We start from the raw sequence: 19,052 nt of genomic DNA, 5'->3' as shown, positions 1-19,052 counted from the left end.
TGCCCTTCGTGTGCCTAGAAATGGTTCCAGGATGAGTGGCTCCAGCACCTTCCCCAGGATCAAGGTGAGGCTGACCGCCTCTAATTTCCAGCTTGGAATGGGCTGCTCTTGGGCCTGAAGAAGGTGATCCTTGAATACAAACCAGCTTTCCTGGGGTCCACTCCTCTCCAGGGCCATATCCCACAGGGCTCTTCTGAGCAGGTCCTTGAAGAGGCCAAAGTCTGTTCTCCTGAAGTTCAGGGTTGTGAACATGCAGTGCACCCTCCCCGTTGCCCTGAGGATCTTGAAAGCCCCCATCTCCTGGTCACTGCAGCCAGGGCTGACTTTGATCTTCCCATTCCCAACATGCCCCTCCTTGTTGGTGCGGATGAGCTCCAGTGGAGCACCTCTCCTCATTGGCTTCTCTATTGCTTGGAGAAGGAAGTTATCACTAACACACTCTAGGAACCTCCTGGATTACTTATGCCCTGCTGGGTTGTCCCTCCAGCAGATAGGTGCAGCACGGCGTGGTACGGCTGTGGTACGTGTATGGGTACGGTACGGTACGGTGCGTTCTGGTCTGACCCGGCACTGCAGGGCAGGGCGAGCACAGCCTGACACCAGTCAGCACAGCACACAACTGGGAGGTGCAGCGCAGCACAGAGCAGTGTGGCACGGCACATCCCGACACAGCCATGGGGCTGCCCCCCACATCCTCTGGGACTCCTCTGCAGCCCCCCCAGGGCACCCCACTGGGGACCCCACTGCCTCTGGGGGTGCCCCGGCCCGTGGGGAGTAGCCCCCAGCCCCTGCAGGGTACCCCACAAGGTTATCCACAGAGGGATGGGGATTGACTGGCAATGGGATGGGGAAAAAGACACATCACAGTTGTGCTGATCCCCCCACTCCTCCCCCGTCGCAACACCCCTGCACAGATCAGAGCAGGGCCTTGGGGGCTCCCTGGCTTTTATTGCATCCTGGGGCAGCAGGAGGGGCCGCGGTCACTGCGGGCAGTGGAAGAGGTCGACGGCAATGCTCTTGTGGGGGGCAGGCTGGCGTGCCCCCAGCAGCTCGTCCAAGCTGCGGTACTGGTAGTATCTGTCCCCGCGGAAGAGGAAGATGCCATCAGCAGTGCACATGGCGCCGTCCACACCGTCGTGGGGCAGTTGCAGCAGCTCGCCCGCGTGTCGCGGCGTCTGTGTCAGGTCCACGCGCCGCATGCGGTCCCCTGTCGGCACAGCCACTGTCACCCGGTGCTGTGGGGCCCAGCCCGGGGACCCCCGGTGCTGCCCTGCACCCACACTTGGCCCCGGCACGGTGCCAGCACACCCACCTGCGATGACGTAGAGCTCTGAAGAGCCAGGGCAGGTGAAGGCAGCGTCTGCAACGGGGACACCCAGCTCATCCTGCAGAGCCTTCGGGTACCCCTCCACCTGGCGGTGGCCCTGGCCAGAGAGGTAGATGGAGACCTGGGAGCCCTGTGGAGAGTGGTGAAGGTGAGGGACAGGCATGTGGATGGTCACAAATGTCTGTGGGGACAGGGACGGGGCACGGGACAGGGATGGGGCAGGCAGGGACATCAGGGATGGGGAGGGCCATATGGAGACCCCCGGCTGGGGCCAGCTCAGGAGGGGCTGGAGGTGCCGGGTGGGGCTTGGAGAAGTGCAGTCATGGGGCACTGTGCCACTGCCTCCCCCTGCCCTGGTGCCAGCAGCAACATCCCTTCAGCAGCCCCCATGCCAGGCATGATGTCCCTGAGCAGCCCCATGCATGGGGGGGGGGTCCCACCTGAATCAGGTACGTGCGTCCATCCCAGGCGAAGGCAGCATCCACGTCGCCCTGCAGCCCTGGCCAGCTGTGTCCCTGGGGCCAGGCGTGCCACCCGTCCCGCCACGAGTCCAGCCGGAACATCAGCCCGCCTGCAGGATGCGTCAGCCACGGCCCTGCCCCACAGCCCTGCCCCTGCCCCGCAGACAATGGCCCACAGCCCCCTTCCCCTTGCCCCACAGCCCCACGGTGCAGACAGGACCACAACCCTCTCTCCCACAGCCCACACCTCCCCAATCCCACAGCCCCACGGCACAGCCAAGCCCACAACCCGTGGCCCCATGGAGCATCCAGGATCACAGCCCTCCACCCCATAGCACGGCCCTGCAGCCCCCAGCATTGCTGCAGGCTCAGCCGACCCATGGCCCCCGTCAGCACCCCTCACCGCGGAAGGCGTAGATGCGGCCGGTGTCATCGGAGATGACGGCCTGGAAAGGCAACCTGCTGCAGCGGTCACCGGCGTCCCCCCACGAGGCGTTCCCGTGACCATGGCCTGTAGGGCAGTGGCAGCAGTGGCAGCAGGAACAGGGAAAAGGATGGAGACGGGGGGACCCCAGGACAGCCAGCAGGGAGCCTGCTGCAGGGGGGGACCTTGGGGTCCCTTGGCCACCATAGTCCTGGAGCCCAGGCACCCAGGGTCAGGGCCCTGCAGGAGAGGAGGGGTCCCCAGGGTGCACATCGCAAGGGTAGGTCATAAGGGTGTGGGTCCCCAGGACGAGTCCCCAGAGTGCAGGTCATCAGCATGGGACCACGGGATGGTGCCCAGGGCAGGGGTTCCCAGGACGTGGGACCCTGGGACAGTCCCAGAAGGGGCCCTCACCTCGTCCTGGGCAGGGTATGAAGTAGTCGCGTAGGTCACGGGGGTACCCGGGGGGCACCTCGCCAGTGACGGGGTCGAAGCGCTGGAATTGGGTCCCCTGCAGACAGTAGTAGCGCTCCAGCCAGCGCAGCGCCGCGTCGCAGGGCCCGAGCCCCGGCCACGTGTGCTGCTTTGTCATCCGTGACGCCAGGTCGAAGGAGAACACCTTGTCCCCTGCGCACAGGAGCGGCACGGCTCGTCCGGCTCGGCACAGCCCCCAGCACCTGAGCCACCCCCAGCCACCCCCACCCCACAGTGCCCCCCCCGGCACCACCTCCCAGCTGGGCCCCACTCACCCTTGAAGAAGAGGATGGTCTCCCCGCCACACTCCTCGGGATGACACTCCACAGCGGCGTCCAGGCCCCCGGGGACCCCCGGGAACTCGTCCCCAATGCGCCGGGGGAAGCCAGGGCGCAGCTGCCCCCCAGCGTAGGCCCAGACCTGCTCGCCCTGCAACGTGCCCCACAGCCTGAGACCCACCGGTCTCAGCCGTGTCCCCAGCCAGCCCCACAGGGCTGGTCCCAGAGAAGACCCCAGCACCCAGACTGTGGGATGGGACCCCAGGACTGTCCCTGCCAGCACCACCCACCCAACGGGCCAACCCCAAGGGATCAGCACAGGGTTAATCCTCCCGGCCCCAGGGAGCAGGACCCCGGGAGGCCCCCCAGCCCAAGCCCCCCAGCCCGGGATGACCAGCCCGCAGCCGTGCCTGGAAGAGGTAGAGGCTCTGGTGCTCCTCAGGGTGCTCGCGGCGATGGATGCGCAGCGCCGCGTCCACGGGGCCCTCCAGCTCCAGCCAGGACGCAGCCAGGGGGTGGCCGTGGGGCAGGGGTCCCCGCGGTGAGGTCTCCCAGACCTCCGTGCCTGTGCAGGGGCACCGCGCTTGCCCCACAGCAGCTGGCATGGGTCCTGGCGCTGCCCCCCCGCACCACCCCAAAGCTCTGCTCCTAGCCCAGCCTTGGCATGGGAGCACACCCACCCCCATTTTCTCCCAGGGCCCCACCTCCACCCCTCATTTATCCACATCCCCTGTATCCTCCGGTCCCCACCGTGATCTGCCCCCACAGACCCCAGCTCCCCCCGTGTCTCCTGGACACTTCCCTTCCAGAGCTCCCAGTGCCAGACCCACTCCCCCAGCACCCACACCCCTCCTATTCGCCCACCTCCCCAGATTCCATTTCCCCGCAGCCCGTAACCGCACTCCCGATGCCAGCCCCGTCCCCCCCCGACCACGTTTTCCTCCCGTGCCCCAGCCCCACACACCCCAGCCCCACCTCTGAAGAAGAGCATGGTGCCGTTCTCGGTCAGCGCCGCGGCGTCAAAGCCACCCTTGTCCCCGCAGAGCTGGGACAGGTCTGGGGGTGGTGGGGGGAAGGCAGGTGGTTGGCACGGACCCCTGGGTGCTGCCTGCTGCCCCAGAGCTCCTGGCGTGCCCCATGGCACCCTGTGCCTGGACCCCCCCCCGCACCCCCCTCCCCCTTGCCTGTGTGACCCCACACGCACCTCTGCGCCCCCCCCCCCAATGCCCCACGGGCTCTCACCAGTGTCGTTGCCGAGGGGCTCGGCCCCGTGGGGGTGCCCTCCTCCAGGCGCATCGGGTTTGCGGTGGGTCCTGGGGACAGGCAGGTGGGTCCTGGGGACGGGGGCGGCCCCGCACCCCTCCCAAGCGGCCCCGCAGCCCCCCGCCCCCCGCAATCCCCCCGGCCCCACAGCCCTGCCCCCGCCCGCCCCCCGCCGCCCCCCACTCACAGGGGTCGGGCGCACCCCAGGGCCAGGGCGGCGGCCAGGCAGAGGGCAGCGGCGGGGACCCCCATGGTGAGCGCGGCCCCCGCCACCGCCGCCGCCGGCCCTATATATAGGGGGGGCCTTGCACAACCTCCCTGCCCCATTGCTCAACACGGACCGCCCCGCGCAACCTTCGGCCGGGGGGGCCGGGGCAGGCGCACCGGGTCGAGGGGGGTCAGGGGGAAGGGGAGGAAAAAGGGGGGAAGAAAACCGCAACCCAGGGGGGGGTACACGGGGGGGGCGCGGCGCGGTGGGGGCCGGGGCAGCCCCCGCTCGGGGCGGGGCAGGGCAGGGCCGGGCCCCCCCGCAGGTGCGTGGCTCTGGCCCCGGGCCAGCCCCTTCCCATCAGCTGCCCCCGTGCTGGGAAGCGCCTGACCCGGCTCTGTTTGCTCTGGCACGGCCCCGCGGGCAGGAGCCGGCAGCCCGACCTGTGCCGGGCAGCCCGGGGCACGGCGGGGGGGGGCAAAGAGGCGGGGGATGGGTGGGGGGCACGGACCCCGCAGATCCCGGGGGACCCCCGGTACTGCCAACCCCACCACCCCCCCCCAGTCCCGGGGTCCCCGGGGCGCACCCATCCCGGCAGAGCTCCCGGTCCTGTCCCATCCCGTGGGACGCTGGCCCCGACCCCCGCGGCATGGGGGGGCCGCAGCCGGTGACACGTTCCGGGGGCGACGGTACCCTCAGAATACTTTATTTTGTACATACAGAGCGTGCGAGCGCAGCCGGGCGCGTGGCGGCAGCAGGGGGCTGCGGGGGGCTGCAAGGCCACCCCATGCCCGCCCCACGGCCCCCTCACCCCGTGCACCTCAGGGAGCCCCGTGGGCGCTGCCGTGGGGGGAACACGGCCACCCCCGCCCCACGCCAGCCATGCCCGTCCTTGCCCCTGCTCTGGGCCCGGCCGCCCTGGCGTGGGGATAAAGTGCACAAGAGGGGCAGCGCGGGCGGTGGGGGCTCCCGCGTGGGGTGAGCACCGTTGCCCCCCGGGTCCCCGCCGCCCCTACTGCAGGTAGCGATAGGCCTTGAAGCAGTGGTTGCCCGAGTCGGCCACCACCACGTGTCCATCCGAGGTGAGCGCCAGCCCCTGCGGCCCGTACAGCGGGTCGGCCGCCGTGTTGATGTAGGAGAGGAAGGAGCCTGAGCTGTCAAAGACCTGCAGGTGGTGGCAGAGCACGCTGTGACCCCGGCCCTGCGCCCTCCCGTGCACCCATCCCTGCCCCTGTGGTTTCACAGACACGGGGACCTGGCCCTGCCCTGGCTGTCCAAGCCCTGCCCAACAACCCCAGGGTCCCATCCCCACCACAAGGGCCCCCATGGGCACGAGGACCCATCTCTGTCCTGCAGCTTCCCATGGGCATGAGGTCCCTACCCACACCCCAGTGGTCCCCGTGGGCACACACCCTTCCAAGCCCCTGTATCCGCCATGGGCACACTCACCCATTCATGCCCCAGATGTCCCAGCAGTCCCCATGGATGCACAGAGCTTGTCACCACCCCAGTGACCCCCCCCCCATGCGGGTGCACACCCTGTCCCTGCTCTGCTCCCCGATCTACCCTGTGTTAAGTCACTGTTCAGGGCCACAAACCCCGCTCTCTGCTCAGGACCCCCTGCTGGCAATGGGCTGTGGGGCAGGGATGGGGCTGTCCCAGCCCCCCGCAGGCAGGACCCCGCGCTGGGGCCGCGCTCCCACCTGGATGCGGCTGTTGCCCCAGTCGGCCACGATGATGTTGCCATTGGCGTCGACAGCCACCCCCGTGGGGGCGTTGAACTGCCCGTTCCCCTCCCCGTGCGACCCGAACTTGAAGAGGAACTCACCGTCCGCGTTGTACACCTGGGGACGAGGGTGTCAGTGGCTGCTGGCACGGGGCCAGTGGCACAGCGGGACGGGCACAGCGCTGGGCGCGCCGTGGGCACTGCCCGCCGATGCCAGGCTCACCTTCACGGAGTGGTTGTGGAAATCCGTCACCACGATCTCGTTCTTGTTGTTGACCGCCACGAAGTGGGGCCCTGGGGGAGCAGCGCTGAGCCCAGGTGGGGATGAGGACACCGGGCGCCCAGCACAGGGGTCCTGCCCATGGGAACGGGGATGCCCCGGCGCCATGCCAGCACCAGCGCCAGCACAGATTAGTGGGGTTAGTGTGTACAGGCAGCCATGAGGCCATTGCAAAGGCGTTAGTGCAGGCAGTGCATGGCCCTGGGGTGGCTAGAGAGGGTCCCAGGGGAGCCCAGAGCTGAGGGGGGACCCAGTGCCCCGGCCGCCGGGGCAGAACCAGAGACCATGGCCAGGACCCAGAGCCAGAGCCCAGATCCAGGACCCAGAACCGGAACCTAGAACCCAAGCCCAGCCCCAGCATCAGAAACAGAACCCCAAACCAGGCCCTAGAACCAAGGCCTAGAACCCGCACCACCTCCAGAACCCAGGTCCTAGAACTGGAACCCGGAGCCCAGCCACCCCCACCAGCGCCAAGACCCAGAAGAAGACCCTGCACTGGAACCTAGAACCCGGGCCCAGCACCAGCCCCACCACCCGAGCCCAGAGCCCACACCAACCCCGGCCCCAGCCCCAGGTGCCGCGGTGCCGCTGGGTCGGCCCCCGCCGGCACAGGGAAGGCATGCAGTACTCACCCGGCCCGGCCCCGAGCCAGCGGGCAGCCAAAGGCATGCAGTAAGGAAGAGGGAACTTGCCCATCGGTGTATTACCATCGAGTGTACCTGCAAACTGCCGCTCGGCCGTGCCGCGGCTCCCAAACTTGGTGACCAGCTTGCCGTTGGACTGGAAGATGAAGACGCAGCAGGCCTTGTTGTCCACCACGATGATGTGCCCGTTGCGGTCCACAGCGACGCCCTTGGGGCCCATCAGCCGCCCGGCCCCGATCTTCGTCTGCGGCAGGCAGAGACGTCAGAGGGGGCCCCGAATCGCTGCCCCCCCACCCCGGCCCCCCCCTCACCTTGAACTTGCCCTCGGGGGAGAAGATGCTGACCCAGCGGTTGTCGTAGTCGGCGATGATTATGTCCCCGTTCATGTCCACGGTGACGCCGGTGGGGCGCTGCAGCTGGCCCGGGGAGCGGCCCCGCACGCCGAAGCGCAGCCGGAACTGCCCCTCGTTGGAGAACACCTGGGGAGCCGGGGGGGGGCTCAGCCAGAGCGGGGGCCGGGGGCCGCGGCAGCGCCACTAGCTCCTACCTGCACGCACTGGTTATTGCTGTCGGCCACCACGATGCGGCCGGCACTGGAGGTGGAGATGCCCTGCAGGTTGGTGAACTCGCCCTTCTCCCGGCCGCGGCTCCCTGTGGGGGGGACACGCAGCCGTCAGCGGCGCCCCCCGCGCCTCCCACGGCCCCGCCGCCACCACGGCTCACCGACACGGAAGATGAGCTCGTCCTCGATGGGGTTCTCCTTCTTCTTGCCGCTGCTGTACATGCTGGAGGGGCGCCGGACGGCCTTCTGCCGGATGTGTCCGCTGCTGGGAGACTTCACGCGGCGCTTGACGTCGTCCGGGGAGGGGGGCACGTCGCAGGCCTTGACGGCGCGGACGCGGAAGGGGCTGCCGCGGATGGGCTGCCCGTAGAGCAGGATGGAGAGCATGAAGTCGCCCTCGGCACGCGGTGTGTACAGCAGCTCGTAGGTGCCGTTCTTGTTGTCCAGCACCTCACTCTCAGCCACGCTGCCGTCCGGCCCCGTCACCTGGAAGCGCAGGCTGGCGCTGCCGCTGCGCACCAGCTCCCCGTCCTTGTCCTTGGTGGTGACGCTGAGCGAGGTGGGCTGTCCCACCACCGCGTGCCGCAGCCCCTCGCCGGTGGCCACCGTCTTGTGCGCCGTGGCGCTGGTGGTGATGAGCACGCCCAGGTTGAGGATGGACTTGCGGACGCCGTCGGTCTCCACCACGTAGTCCAGCTGGTCGTTCTCGTGCGGGTGCTCAGGGAACTCCTGGCTGGCCAGCTCGCTCAGCCGCTCGCTCATCTGTTTCTTCACCAGCAGCACCTCGGGCGCCGTGCCGTGGTGCAGCGCCTGCTCGGTGAAGGCGCAGCTGCTGAGGATGTTCTCCTGGCCCTGGCGCAGCGCGTCCAGCTGTGCCTGCAGCACCTGGGGACACGGCAGGGTCACCGGCGGCCACGTCCCTGCAGGTGCCGTGCCGTGACAGTGGCGGCTCGGGGGAGCACGGCAGGGGCAGGCAGCGCTACCTTCTGCTTGGCCCCGCAGATGGCCTCCAGGTCCCGCACCAGCAAGCCCTTACGCTGCTGCAGAGCCTTCTCCAGCTCCTCGAAGGTGCTGCCGATCTCGGACACGGCCTCGTTCTTGCGCTCCACCAGCTGCTGGCTTATTTCTGACACCAGCCCAATGGCGGCTGCCAGCTGCGGGAGCCTGCAGAACCGGGGCTGGGCACAGGTACGCGGCCGGGGACCCCAGGGCCCCACTCCCCCCGCCATGCCCCCCCCCAGTACCCCCCTACCTGCCCCTGATGGCCTCCAGCTGCTGCTGCAGGGCCGCCTTGTGCTGCTCCACCACATCGCGTAGCGGCACCGTGACGTGCTCCCGGTGCTCCCCTTCCGTGCACTCGTGGCACATGGCTGTCTCGCAGGACTCGCAGTAAAACTCCATCACCTGCGGCACCGGCACTCAGGGCCCCCCATCACCGGCACCCCCTGCCCCCCCACCCCGCGACCCACCTTGCCCTCGTGGTTGGGGCAGGAGAGGGGCTGGCCGGTGACGGCGCTGACGGGGTCCAGCCCCTGGCCAGGGTGGGGGCCACGGCTGTCAGGGTCGCGCTGCAGCACCTCCATCAGGTTGGTGATGAAGAAGTTGTTCTGCAGGGCCGCGACGCCCCGCTCGGGCAGGATGGAGGTCTGGCGGCAGACGGGGCAGGAGAGGGTCAGGCTCTGGGGCGGGATATAGTTCTGGAGACACCTGGGGCAGAATGGGGACAACGAGAGGGTCAGGGCCACCACCACGCAGGCGCGGGGCAGTGTGTGGGGCAGCGGGATGGGGCTGGGCAGACAGACAGGGGCCAGGGGGACAGGTGGACGGACGTGGGGCTGTGCCATGGTGCACGGAAGCACACAGGGCAGAAGGCAGGGATGGGGCTGGGGACAGACGGAGGGATGGGGGCTGTGCCAGCATGCACTGGGGAGCATAAGGTATGAAGAGAAGAAGGGACTGGAAGGGCAGACAGCAGGACAGGCAGATGGGGAGCTGCACCGCAGTGCCTCAGGGTGCACAGGACAGGGGCAGAGGAAGGGGTTGGGGGAACAGACAGGCACGAGCCAGAAGGATGGACACAGGGGCTATGCCACAGTGCATCAGGGTGCATGGGGAGAGGGCTGGGGTATCAGACAGACAGCAGGACAACTGGGGATGAGGGGGGCACAGCGCTGCAGTGCCAATGGAGAGCTGGCCACTGGACCCCAACATGGGGCCAGACCCACAGACAGACAGAGATGGGATGGGACCATGAGGGCAGGGACAGGGAAGCGCCAGGTGCTGGCAGGGGCCTGGAGGGCACAGAAAAAGCAGACATCAGAACAGAGCCCCCATCCATGCCGCAGCCCCCCCCTCCAGCCAGACCCCGCACTGTGGGGCAGAAACAACCCCACTGCCCATGGGATGAGAGCTCTGGGGGCAGCGTGGCCCCCGCCTCCAGGTGGGGGGCTTTCACCCCATCTTGCATTCGAAACGTGCAGTGGGGCTCTGCTCCCCCCGGCTGATGGGGGGCAGGCATCCTGGGGGCATGGGGTGTCCTGGGCAGTGCACGGGGAGCTGCAGTGCAGAGCAGTGAGGGTGCAGGGGCACGGGGTGCTGCACAGCAGTGCACTGCAGGGGTGCAGCGGGCAGTGCAGTGGGGCACAGCGCGGATGCCACGGGGGCATGGTGGGGATGCAGCCTGAAGGCAGCATGGATGCGGCAGGGGGCAGTGGGAACGTAGTGCCGCGCAGCTTGGGGGCAGCGGGGATGCAGCGGGACAGAGCAGCCCCAGCTCAGGTCCTGCGGGAGCCGCGGGAGGGGGGTGCAGGGGATGCAGCTGGGCACAGCGCGGGTGCAGTGAGGGCGCTGCAGGTACATGCATGCAGCACGAACGCTACGGGGCGCAGTGACCCAGCCAACCTGCAGGAGGTGCAGTGGGGGAAGCAGCCAGTACAGACGGATGGGGTACGGCAAGGGGGTGCAGTGGGGCTCGGGGTGCAGCACAGACACAGCTGGATGCAGTGGGGGCACAGCGGGGATGCAGTGGGGCCCTGGCAGCAGGTGGGGGTGCTGCAGTGGGGAGCATTGGGATGCAGGGGGCCCATCAGGGTCTGGACATCCAGAGCAGGCACTGGGGGTGCGGTGGGACCCCGGTTCAGCTCTGTCAGGAGGTTTGGGAGGGAAAGTGCTTCAGGAGATGCAGCGCAGCACACGGTGAGTGCTGTGGGTAATGCAGTGTGCTGCAGGGGGGAAGCATCAGGGCACAGCAGGGAGCAGTGGGCATGCTGTGAGGGACGCAGCAGGGATGCAGTGGGCACAACAGGGATGCTGTGGGGGTGGGGTTTGGGGGCAGCAGGACGGAGGGGATGCAGTGGGGATGCAGTGTGGGTGAAATGGGTGCGCAACAAGGTGCAGCAGGGACGCAGCAGCGCACAATGGGGATAAAGGGGGGTGCAGTGGGGATGCGGTTTGGGGTCAGCAGGGCACAGCAGGGATGCAGCAGGGATGCACCAAGACGCAGCAGCGATGCAGTGGGGCACAACGGGGATGCAGCAGGGATGCCATGGCATGCGGCACAGCACCTTGTGGGTGCAGTGGGGCACAGAGGGGACACGGCACGACTGCAGTGGGGAGCGCCAACCCCGCAGTGGGGTGTGGAGGGGCACCGTGGGGCAGGGCCTCACCTCTCGCAGAAGGTGTGCAGGCAGGGCAGCACCTTGGGGTTGCGGTAGCGGTCGAGGCAGATGCTGCACACCAGGAACTGTTTGTCAATCTGCCGCACCACCGGGCTGGCGCTGGCCTCCCGCTTCGCCATGGCGGCGTTCCCGCGGCCCCGCGGCGCTCAGCCTGGAGGCGGGGGTGGTCAGGGGGTCAGCAGCCCCACGCCGCCCCCAGCCCCACACCGGCCCCGTGGGCTGGGCGCGCAGCGTGCGCTCACCCCGCAGGGCTCGGGGGCGGCCGCAGCCCTCGCCCCACACACCATGGGGCAGGCAAGGGCGAGCAGGGCCCCCCCCCCCCCTCCCACCCCAGGCACAGCGCCCCACGGCCGAGCCCCACAGCACGGTGCCGGGGGGCGGCAGCGGGCTCCCCCCCTCCACCGAGCGCTGCCCCCCACGCAGAGCACCCGCCCGCCCGCCCCACGGAGCCCCACGGGCCGCCCCCTCCCAGCCGCTCCGGGACCGGGGCCCGGGCCCACGCCCGGCACCTTCGCGCCCCACCAAGGACAGCGCCGCCCCCCCCGCCCCACGGGTGCCCGACCCCACGCGGGGGGGGTCCCGGCACGCACCCTCTGCGCTGCCCCCGCCCCGCTCCGAGGCTCCGCGTCCGCCCCGCGCTCCCCGCGCCCCGCGGGGCCCCCCACGCGCGCCCCCCCCCCCACGGCGCCGCCCGCCCCCCCCGCCCCGTCCCCGCTCACGGCGCTGCGGCGGCCCCACGGCTGCAGGCCCCGGCGCGGCCCCGCCCCGACGGCCATTGTGCGGGCCCGGCACCGCGACGTCACCGCCCGCCCGCCCCGCCCCGGGGGGGGCACGGGGGGCACCGGCACCGGGATGGCGCGGGCCCGGCCCTGCCCCCCCCACCCCCCCCACCCCCCTCACCCCGTGCCCCCCCCCCGGGGCCTCTCCTCACCCCCTGCCGCGCTCGCCCCCCCGCCCCCCCCACGCGTGGCGGCGCCGCCCCGCATCCCCTCGCAGGCCGCCCCCCGTCCCCACCCGTGCCAGCGCCGTGCCGGCCCCACCCGTGCCAGCCGCGTCCTGCCCCCCCCCGCCCCGCCCCTCGGCCCCGCTGTCACCTTCAAGCCCGGCTCGGCTCGGCTCGGCTCAGCCCCCGCCGCGGGCAGCCGGTGCCGGGCGGGCGGCAGGGCGCATCGCCGCGGCTCGGCTCGGCTCGGCTCGGCCCCGCGCGGCAGGGACTGCGCCAGGGCTGGGCACGGTCCGCAGCCGCATCTGCCGGAGCGGCCCGCACCACTGCGGGGGGGGGGGGGGGCGCCCGGCACCGCGGCCTCGCGCGGGGATCCCCCCCCGGGACCCCCCCCCCCGGGGCGGGCGGCGGGCCGTGGGCGCTGTGCGGCGCGCCGGCGCCACGCGGGGTCCGCGAGGGGGGTCCCCACGCGCCGCCGTGGGAAGACCCGCGGGAACGCCCCCCCCCGCCTCCCCCGCCACGAATGGTCGCGCCCGGGCTGTGGCTCTGCAGTGGGGGGGCTCCGGGCGCGCCCCCCCCCCGCATCCCGGGGGTACCCGGCTGTCGCCACGGCAACCGCATCCCGCCCCGACAGCAGCCCCGAGCGGGGGCGCCGCCGAAGAGGGGGTGCGCGCCCCCCGCCCCGGGGCCGGAGCCTGCTGCTGGCCGCGGGGGGGGGTCGCGCAGCCCCGCCGTGCTGAGGGGCGCGGCGCCCACCTGCCCCCCCCGCCGCCCTCCTGCCCCGGCCCCCCGCGGGGCGCAGCAGCGCCGGGAGCGCCGCGGTGACCCCGCTGCTCCCCCCCCGCTGCCACCGCCCCCCAGCGCCTCCGCGCCGCTGCCGCTCACCTCTGCGGCAGAGCCATGCAGGCACGGCCAGGTCCTCGCCGGTGGGGCCGGGAGAGTCCCCAGCCCCGGGACCTGGCGCTGCAGGTGCCGGCCGATGGCGAGGAGCGGGCGGGCGCGGGGTGGTTCAGTGCGTGGGCTGCTGCCCCAGTGCCATGGGTGCTGCTGGGGCCGATCCCCACCAACACCTCTGCGCCACGGCCCAGGCCTGGGGCTGCCCAGGCCTCCGCAGAGGAACCGGCTGGGCGGCATTCCCACCGCGCCACCAGCACAGCACCGCCACCGCCACCACCGCCGCCCTGCTGTTGTCCCCACCACCCGTGCTGCCCCACACGGCAGCGCCATCGACTCAGCCCTGGGCCCTCTCCTGCCAAACGTCTCCAGCAATGGCCCAGTGCAGGCAGTGCCCACTCGTGAAGGTTATGGGTGACACCGGGCTGGGGAAACTGCACCAGGGTGACACCGGGCTGGGAAAACCATCACCAGGGCAAGACTCCACCCCAAGAGCCTTGAGCAGGCTGCAGGAAAGGGCCAACAGGAACGGTGTGATGTGCGGTAGGGACTAGTCCAAGTCCTGCTTCAGGAAGGACATGGCCCTGCAACAGCACTGGCCAGGACTGGCCAGCTGGGGAAAATGTCCTGGGGAAAATGTCCTGGGGGTCTTCATGGGCAGCAGGCAGGATGAGGAGCTGCAGGACACCCTGGCAGCAAGGAGAGCCTGACAGCACCCAGCCCATGTGTATGGGGGCACAGATGAGAGGCTGGGGGGGATCAGCCCCCTCTCCACTTGTTAAACCGCATCTGGACACTGCTGTGAGTTTTGGGCCCCCAGCACATGAAAGACCTCAACAAACCACCCCAAGTTCAGGGGGGAGGGCAGGGGGGTGGTCATGAGCTGAACCTGTCTAAACATCAGGAAGCACTTCTCTGCTGAGGAGGTGATGAAACCCAGGCCTGTGGCATCTCCTGCCTCGGAGATCTTCACAAGCTGCCTTGAAATGGTCCTGGGCAGCCTGCTCTAGGTGGCTCTGCTTCAGCAGGGGTTGGGCCAGATGACCTTCAGAGGTCCCTGCCAACCTCAACCATTCTGTCATTCTGCAATGCTGTGAGCACTTGCCCTGTGAGGAGGGAGCAAGGAGAGACTGAGGCTTGCTCAGCCTTCAGGAGAGAAGCTTCCAACCTAGCAGCAACCTGATGGCTCCTACAGGGAGGTTACTGAGGAGCCAGAGCCAGGCTCTGCACAGTGCTGCAGGCTGGAGAGCCCACAGACAGAGGCAGAAATGTGAGTTTCAGGCTGGATCTTGGGAAAGGCTTTCCCCACGAGGACCGTCCAGGACTGGAGCAGGTTGCCCTGCGAGGCTGAGCAGCCTCCATCTGCGCAGGTTTTCAAGATGCTGCTGAATAAAGCCATGAGCAGCCTGGTCTGACCCCACAGCTGCCCCTGCAGGTGGTTGGACCAGAGGCCTCCCGAGGTCTCCAAGCCCCCCGCACTGTTACTCTGCCCAGGTTCCAGATGCCCCCAGCCCCCCGCCCAGCCCCTGCACCCTTTACCCTCTGGCCACCTCCGAGTGCTGCTGGGGGTCCCCGAGTGCCCCCCTTCCCCCCTCTCCGCAGCCGGGACAGCAGCGGGGGGCGGGAGGGGGCAGAGGGAGGCGGCCGGGACGGGGCGGGGGGGGGGGCGCCCCCAGCTGCCCCGCACGGCCTGGCACGGCCGGGGCACAACAAAGGGCGCAGTGAGCGGGGGAGCGCAGCTGGGCCGGGGGGGCGCGGCCGGGCACGAGGAACGCCCGCGGGGCTGCGCCGCGCTGACAGCGGCCGGGCGGGGGCCGGCAGCGGGCGAGGGGGCTGGGGGAGAGCAGGGGGGGTCCCACAACGTTTATTGACACTCGGAAAGGAGACGCGCGCGGAGAAGGATAAAACCCGGTCGGCTCGGGGTAGGCGCCGGCAGCCCCCGGCTCCCGCCGGGCCCTCAGCTGGGGGGGGCCCCGCGCGCCCGCCCCGCCGCCAGGCGCCGCAGGAAGCCGAGCAGCGCCGAGCCCTCGGAGGGGGCAGCGCGGGCCGGGCCGGGGGCGCCGGGCCCCTTCCGCTGGAAGAGCCCGGACAGGCCGAAGAAGGGCGCGGGGGCTGGGGCGGGCGGCTCGGGCGGCCGGGGCTCGGGGCCCCCCCGCGGCTCGGGCAGCGCGGGCAGCTCGGGGGCCGTGTGGCGCCGCTGCAGGGCCGGGGGGGCGGCGAAGGGCGGCGGCAGGGCGGGGAGCGGGCGGGGGGCGCCCGGCTCCGCGTCCCGCGCCGAGCAGGAGGCGACGGAGCGGCGCTTCTGCCGCTGGAGCTCCAGCTGCTGCCGCCGCCGCCGCGCCTGCTCCCGCGCCCGGTTCTCCTGCGGGGGGCGGGGGGGGCGGCGGCGTCAGGGCGCGGCGGGGGCCGGGGGGCGGCGGCGCGGGGCGGGCGGGGCGGGCCGGTACCTGCACGGCGCCGAGGAAGCGCCCCGCGAAGCCGTGCAGCACCGCGCACAGCTCCTGCAGCCCGCCCGGCGCCGCCTCCTCGCAGTAGAAGTCGAGCGCGGCGGCCGCGGTGCGGTGCAGCCGCTCCATCGCCGCCCGCGTCCCGCGCAGCTCCTCCTCGGCCGCCCGCAGGAACGGCGGCAGCCGCGGCCCCAGCCCCGCCGCGCCCAGGCTCCGCGCCCCGGCCAGGCGCCCCGCCAGCCGCCGCAGCTCCCCCTCCACCTCCGCCTGCTCGATCCTGCGGGGCGCGGGACGCCCGTGGCACGGCCCCGCCTCGCCCCGCGCCCGGTGCCGGCCCCACGCGGACCGCGCCCGTCCCGGGGCAGGGCCCACGCGCGTCCCGGGAACCGGGAAGCCCTTACCGCGAGGCCGGGCCCACGTGCGGCAGCTTGCTCGGGAAGTCCAGCAGCTCCCTCTGCATCCTCGCCGCCTCCTGCGGGGCACGGCAGACAGAGCGCGGCCCCCACAGCACCGGGACAGTCGGGGGGGACACCCCCACTGCCAGGCAGAGCCGCAGCCCCACGGAGCAGAGCAGCTGCTGCCCACTCCCCCGTGGGGCTGGTGGCCAGAGCAGGGCGCACACCCCCAGGGCCCCTGACAGATGCAACACGAGGATGGTGCAGGCACAGCCTGACTGTTAATGCCTGCACTGAAAGCAACTCATGCAAGTAGTAGACGTGCCTGGAAATGACAGACACAGCCTCGAGGGCACACGGGGATTTTGGGGGATATGTAGCAGCAGTGGCAGCAGGGTCCACACCTGGCCCCAGAGGAACAGGCCAATGCCAAGGGACAGCACGGAAGCAGAGGGGAGCAAGCATGCATACTGGCAGAGGCAAGGGCAGCACTGGCTCTACATGGACAGAACTAGGGAGTGCATGAGCTAAAACACGTGCTGGAGCGCATCTGCAAGGAAAACAGCCTCCTCCACATGTGCGGGCTGGGTGTATCTCAGCCAGGGCGGCATGGGAACGACCTTGGGCATGGCAGGGGAGGGAGTGGGAGGCTGCAGGCACACAGCACAGCATGTGGGGACACTGCCTCTGCTCCTGCTGCACAGCATGGCAGCCCAAGATGGAGCCGAGGCAGCACACATTGCTGCTGCCCAAGGTGGCACATGAGAATCATAGATGCCACTGCTGGGGTGGTGGGGGTTGACAGCAGGTCTGAGGAGAGCAGAAGAGCAGCACAGGCAGTGAGACCATGCCTACGGCAGCCAGGCCTGGAGCTGCTCCAAGGGCCAGGGAGAGGAGCAAGGGGTGTGGGGACCCCTCAGCAGGGAGAAGCTCTCAGTATGAACTCAGTGCTCTGCCATGAACAAGCCCCTCACTTGTAAGCCCATCCCCAGGGGCAGCGTGCCCAAGCTCACCATGGCCACGAAGTGCAGCAGGTCCATGCCTGGCTCGTTGGCCTTGGTGTCAGGCAGCTTCAGCAGCGAGGCGATGCGGAAGCCGACAGCGCTGCCGGCGTAGCCGCCCTGGGATGGGAGCAGGGCAGTGACCACAGCCCTGCAGAGCGCAGGGTGGGAGCGCCCGCAGCACCAGCTCACCGAGTTGAGGTGGTTGCCCGTGCTGAGGATGAGGTGGAGGATGGTGTGCAGCTCCTCACACTCCAGCAGCTCTGGGGAGGGGGCAAAGGGTGAGCAGGGCACAGGACGGTGCTCCCACACCCCACGGCGCGACTCACCCGTGGCGGCATCCGTCAGGGTCTGGATGGAGCCGCGCAGGGCACTCAGCCGAGGGAAGAACTCCTCCTGCAGCACGAGCAGCTCCAGGCGCTGGGTGTAGCTGGGGGCAAGGGCAGGGTGAGCGGGGTGAGGACACGGCCCCCCCAGCACGTGGGGCTCCCCGGCTCCCACCTGGGCACCTCCGTGAGCAGCAGCATGAAGAGCTCAGGGTCGGGGAGCTGCCAGGGGCTGCCAGAGAAGGCACGCAGCCGCGCCACCTGTGGGCAGAGGGGGCATCAGGTGGGGGGCGCCGGGCACCCCCCGCTCCCCAGCCCTCACCTCTGCGGCACCAGGCAGCAGCCGGGACAGCTCCAGCAGTTTCTCAGCCCCGTAGGGTGCCCCGATGCCCTCCTGGATGTCCCGCACGATTTGGCGCACCGGCCTGGGCGGGAGGGGGAGCGCATCAGCCACGGGATGCTGCCCCCCGGATCAGGAACCCCCCCCGCTCCCGTTCCCGCCGGGGGCACGCGGGGCAGCAGGGCCCCAGGGAGCAGACAGCCCCGCGTGTCGTGCCCCTGCTCTCCCCCACGCGTGGGCCCGGGGCAGCCACTCCCGTCCCCCCCCCGCCCAGCCGCGCGATGTCCCCGAAGGAGCGCAGGTGCCGCCCGCGCCCCGTGTGCGGGACCGGGGCTGCCCGGGGGGCCGCGGGGGCTCCGCTCACCGCTTGAGCTGCTTGAGGAAGACGCCGAGGGCCAGGCTCCGCTTGGGCTCCAGCAGCGCTGCCTGCGGGGCGCGGCGCGGTCAGAGCGGGCGGGGGCGCGACCGGCGGGGACGGGGGACCGGGGGGGCGCGGGACACTCACCGCGGGCGTCGGGCGCTGCCCCGGGGCCGCCCCGCGGGGCTCCCGGAACAGCAGCCGCAGGCGGGGCAGGTCCAGCGGTGGCGGGGGGGGCCGCGGCGCCCACACCGAGCGGCGCCCCCGCACCCGCGCCGCGGGCAGCGGCTCCCAGTGCAGCGCCCGCAGCCGCTCGCCCCGCGCGGCCGCCGGCGGGGAGGGCACCGCCGGGGGCGGCGGGGGCGGCGGCGGCGGCGGCGGCGGCTGGGGGCGGCGGGGGGAGCCCATGGCCAGCGTCGGGGGGAGGCACGACCGCCCCGCCGCTCTTACGGCCCGGCACGGCCCCGCCCGGCCCCGCCCCGCCGGGGGGCCGCGGGTGCCGGCCCCGGTCCCGGCCCCGACGGCTCGGTGCGGGTCGGCACGGCCCCGGGAGGAGCTGCTCGTGGCCAAAGCCGCCTCGGCTCCCACCCGCCGGCCCCGTCCGGCTTCACCGCGCCCCGGGGCGGCCGCTGGGGCCCTGCTCCGCAGCCGCAGAAAGCACCGAGAGCCGCCGAGGGCCGGGGGAGCGCACGGCGCAGCGCTCCCGGCGGAACGGGACCGCTCCCGTCCTCGCTGCCGTCACCAGCCCCAGGCCGGTCCCTGGAGACGGGCGAGAGCGGCGGCGGGCGGGCGGGGAGAAGGACCGATCCCCGGGCCCTGCCCCTGAGGGCCGACAAGCGCCCGGGGGCCCTCGGGGTGAGCGCGAGGCCCCCGCGTCCCCTCCCGGGCGCGAGGCAGCGAGCCCAGCTCGGGCTGGAGAGCAGCGCGACCCCCGGTGCTGCTGTGCCCCCACACACCCTCGGCTCAAGCCCCACAGAAGCAACGGTGGGACACGAGCTGCAGCCTGCAGGAGAACCAGCCACTG

At 71.2% G+C, this 19,052-nt stretch overlaps 3 protein-coding genes across 4 annotated transcripts; all 3 read right to left on the bottom strand.

The window, feature by feature from the left end:
• Positions 1-928: 928 nt before the first annotated feature.
• On the bottom strand, positions 929-4,540 carry HPX (hemopexin). Its single transcript, XM_082756589.1, has 10 exons — positions 4,415-4,540; positions 4,207-4,277; positions 3,940-4,020; positions 3,375-3,529; positions 2,962-3,115; positions 2,627-2,839; positions 2,192-2,299; positions 1,768-1,898; positions 1,313-1,457; positions 929-1,207 (listed from the first exon to the last, which is right to left on the bottom strand). Exons 1-10 carry the CDS (start codon positions 4,477-4,479, stop codon positions 981-983), a joined length of 1,350 nt encoding a protein of 449 aa, XP_082612715.1. The 5' UTR covers positions 4,480-4,540; the 3' UTR covers positions 929-980.
• Positions 4,541-5,134: 594 nt separating this feature from the next.
• Positions 5,135-12,572, bottom strand: TRIM3 (tripartite motif containing 3). Of its 2 annotated transcripts, none has more exons than XM_082752397.1 (12): positions 12,419-12,572; positions 11,313-11,475; positions 9,117-9,354; positions 8,900-9,051; positions 8,631-8,811; positions 7,809-8,532; positions 7,633-7,736; positions 7,397-7,564; positions 7,149-7,329; positions 6,385-6,455; positions 6,139-6,279; positions 5,135-5,600 (listed from the first exon to the last, which is right to left on the bottom strand). In XM_082752397.1, exons 2-12 carry the CDS (start codon positions 11,441-11,443, stop codon positions 5,448-5,450), a joined length of 2,244 nt encoding a protein of 747 aa, XP_082608523.1. In that variant the 5' UTR covers positions 11,444-11,475; positions 12,419-12,572; the 3' UTR covers positions 5,135-5,447. The 2 variants fall into 2 exon arrangements, with proteins under 2 accessions (XP_082608523.1, XP_082608524.1); XM_082752398.1 differs by having other exon boundaries at positions 7,161-7,329.
• A 2,445-nt stretch (positions 12,573-15,017) lies between these two features.
• Positions 15,018-18,745, bottom strand: LOC309874126 (FH2 domain-containing protein 1-like). Its single transcript, XM_082752058.1, has 10 exons — positions 18,176-18,745; positions 18,035-18,096; positions 17,653-17,755; positions 17,506-17,591; positions 17,334-17,434; positions 17,197-17,267; positions 17,017-17,124; positions 16,010-16,080; positions 15,609-15,885; positions 15,018-15,523 (listed from the first exon to the last, which is right to left on the bottom strand). The coding sequence occupies exons 1-10, from the start codon at positions 18,434-18,436 to the stop codon at positions 15,119-15,121; spliced, it is 1,545 nt and encodes a 514-aa protein (XP_082608184.1). The 5' UTR covers positions 18,437-18,745; the 3' UTR covers positions 15,018-15,118.
• Positions 18,746-19,052: the final 307 nt, after the last annotated feature.

This window comes from Aythya marila (genome assembly GCF_965140915.1).
Source record: "Aythya marila genome assembly, chromosome: 1".
Classification (NCBI taxonomy): Eukaryota; Metazoa; Chordata; class Aves; order Anseriformes; family Anatidae; genus Aythya; species Aythya marila.
Note: the sequence above shows the minus strand (reverse complement) of the source record. Positions and strands in the feature narration are given on the sequence as shown.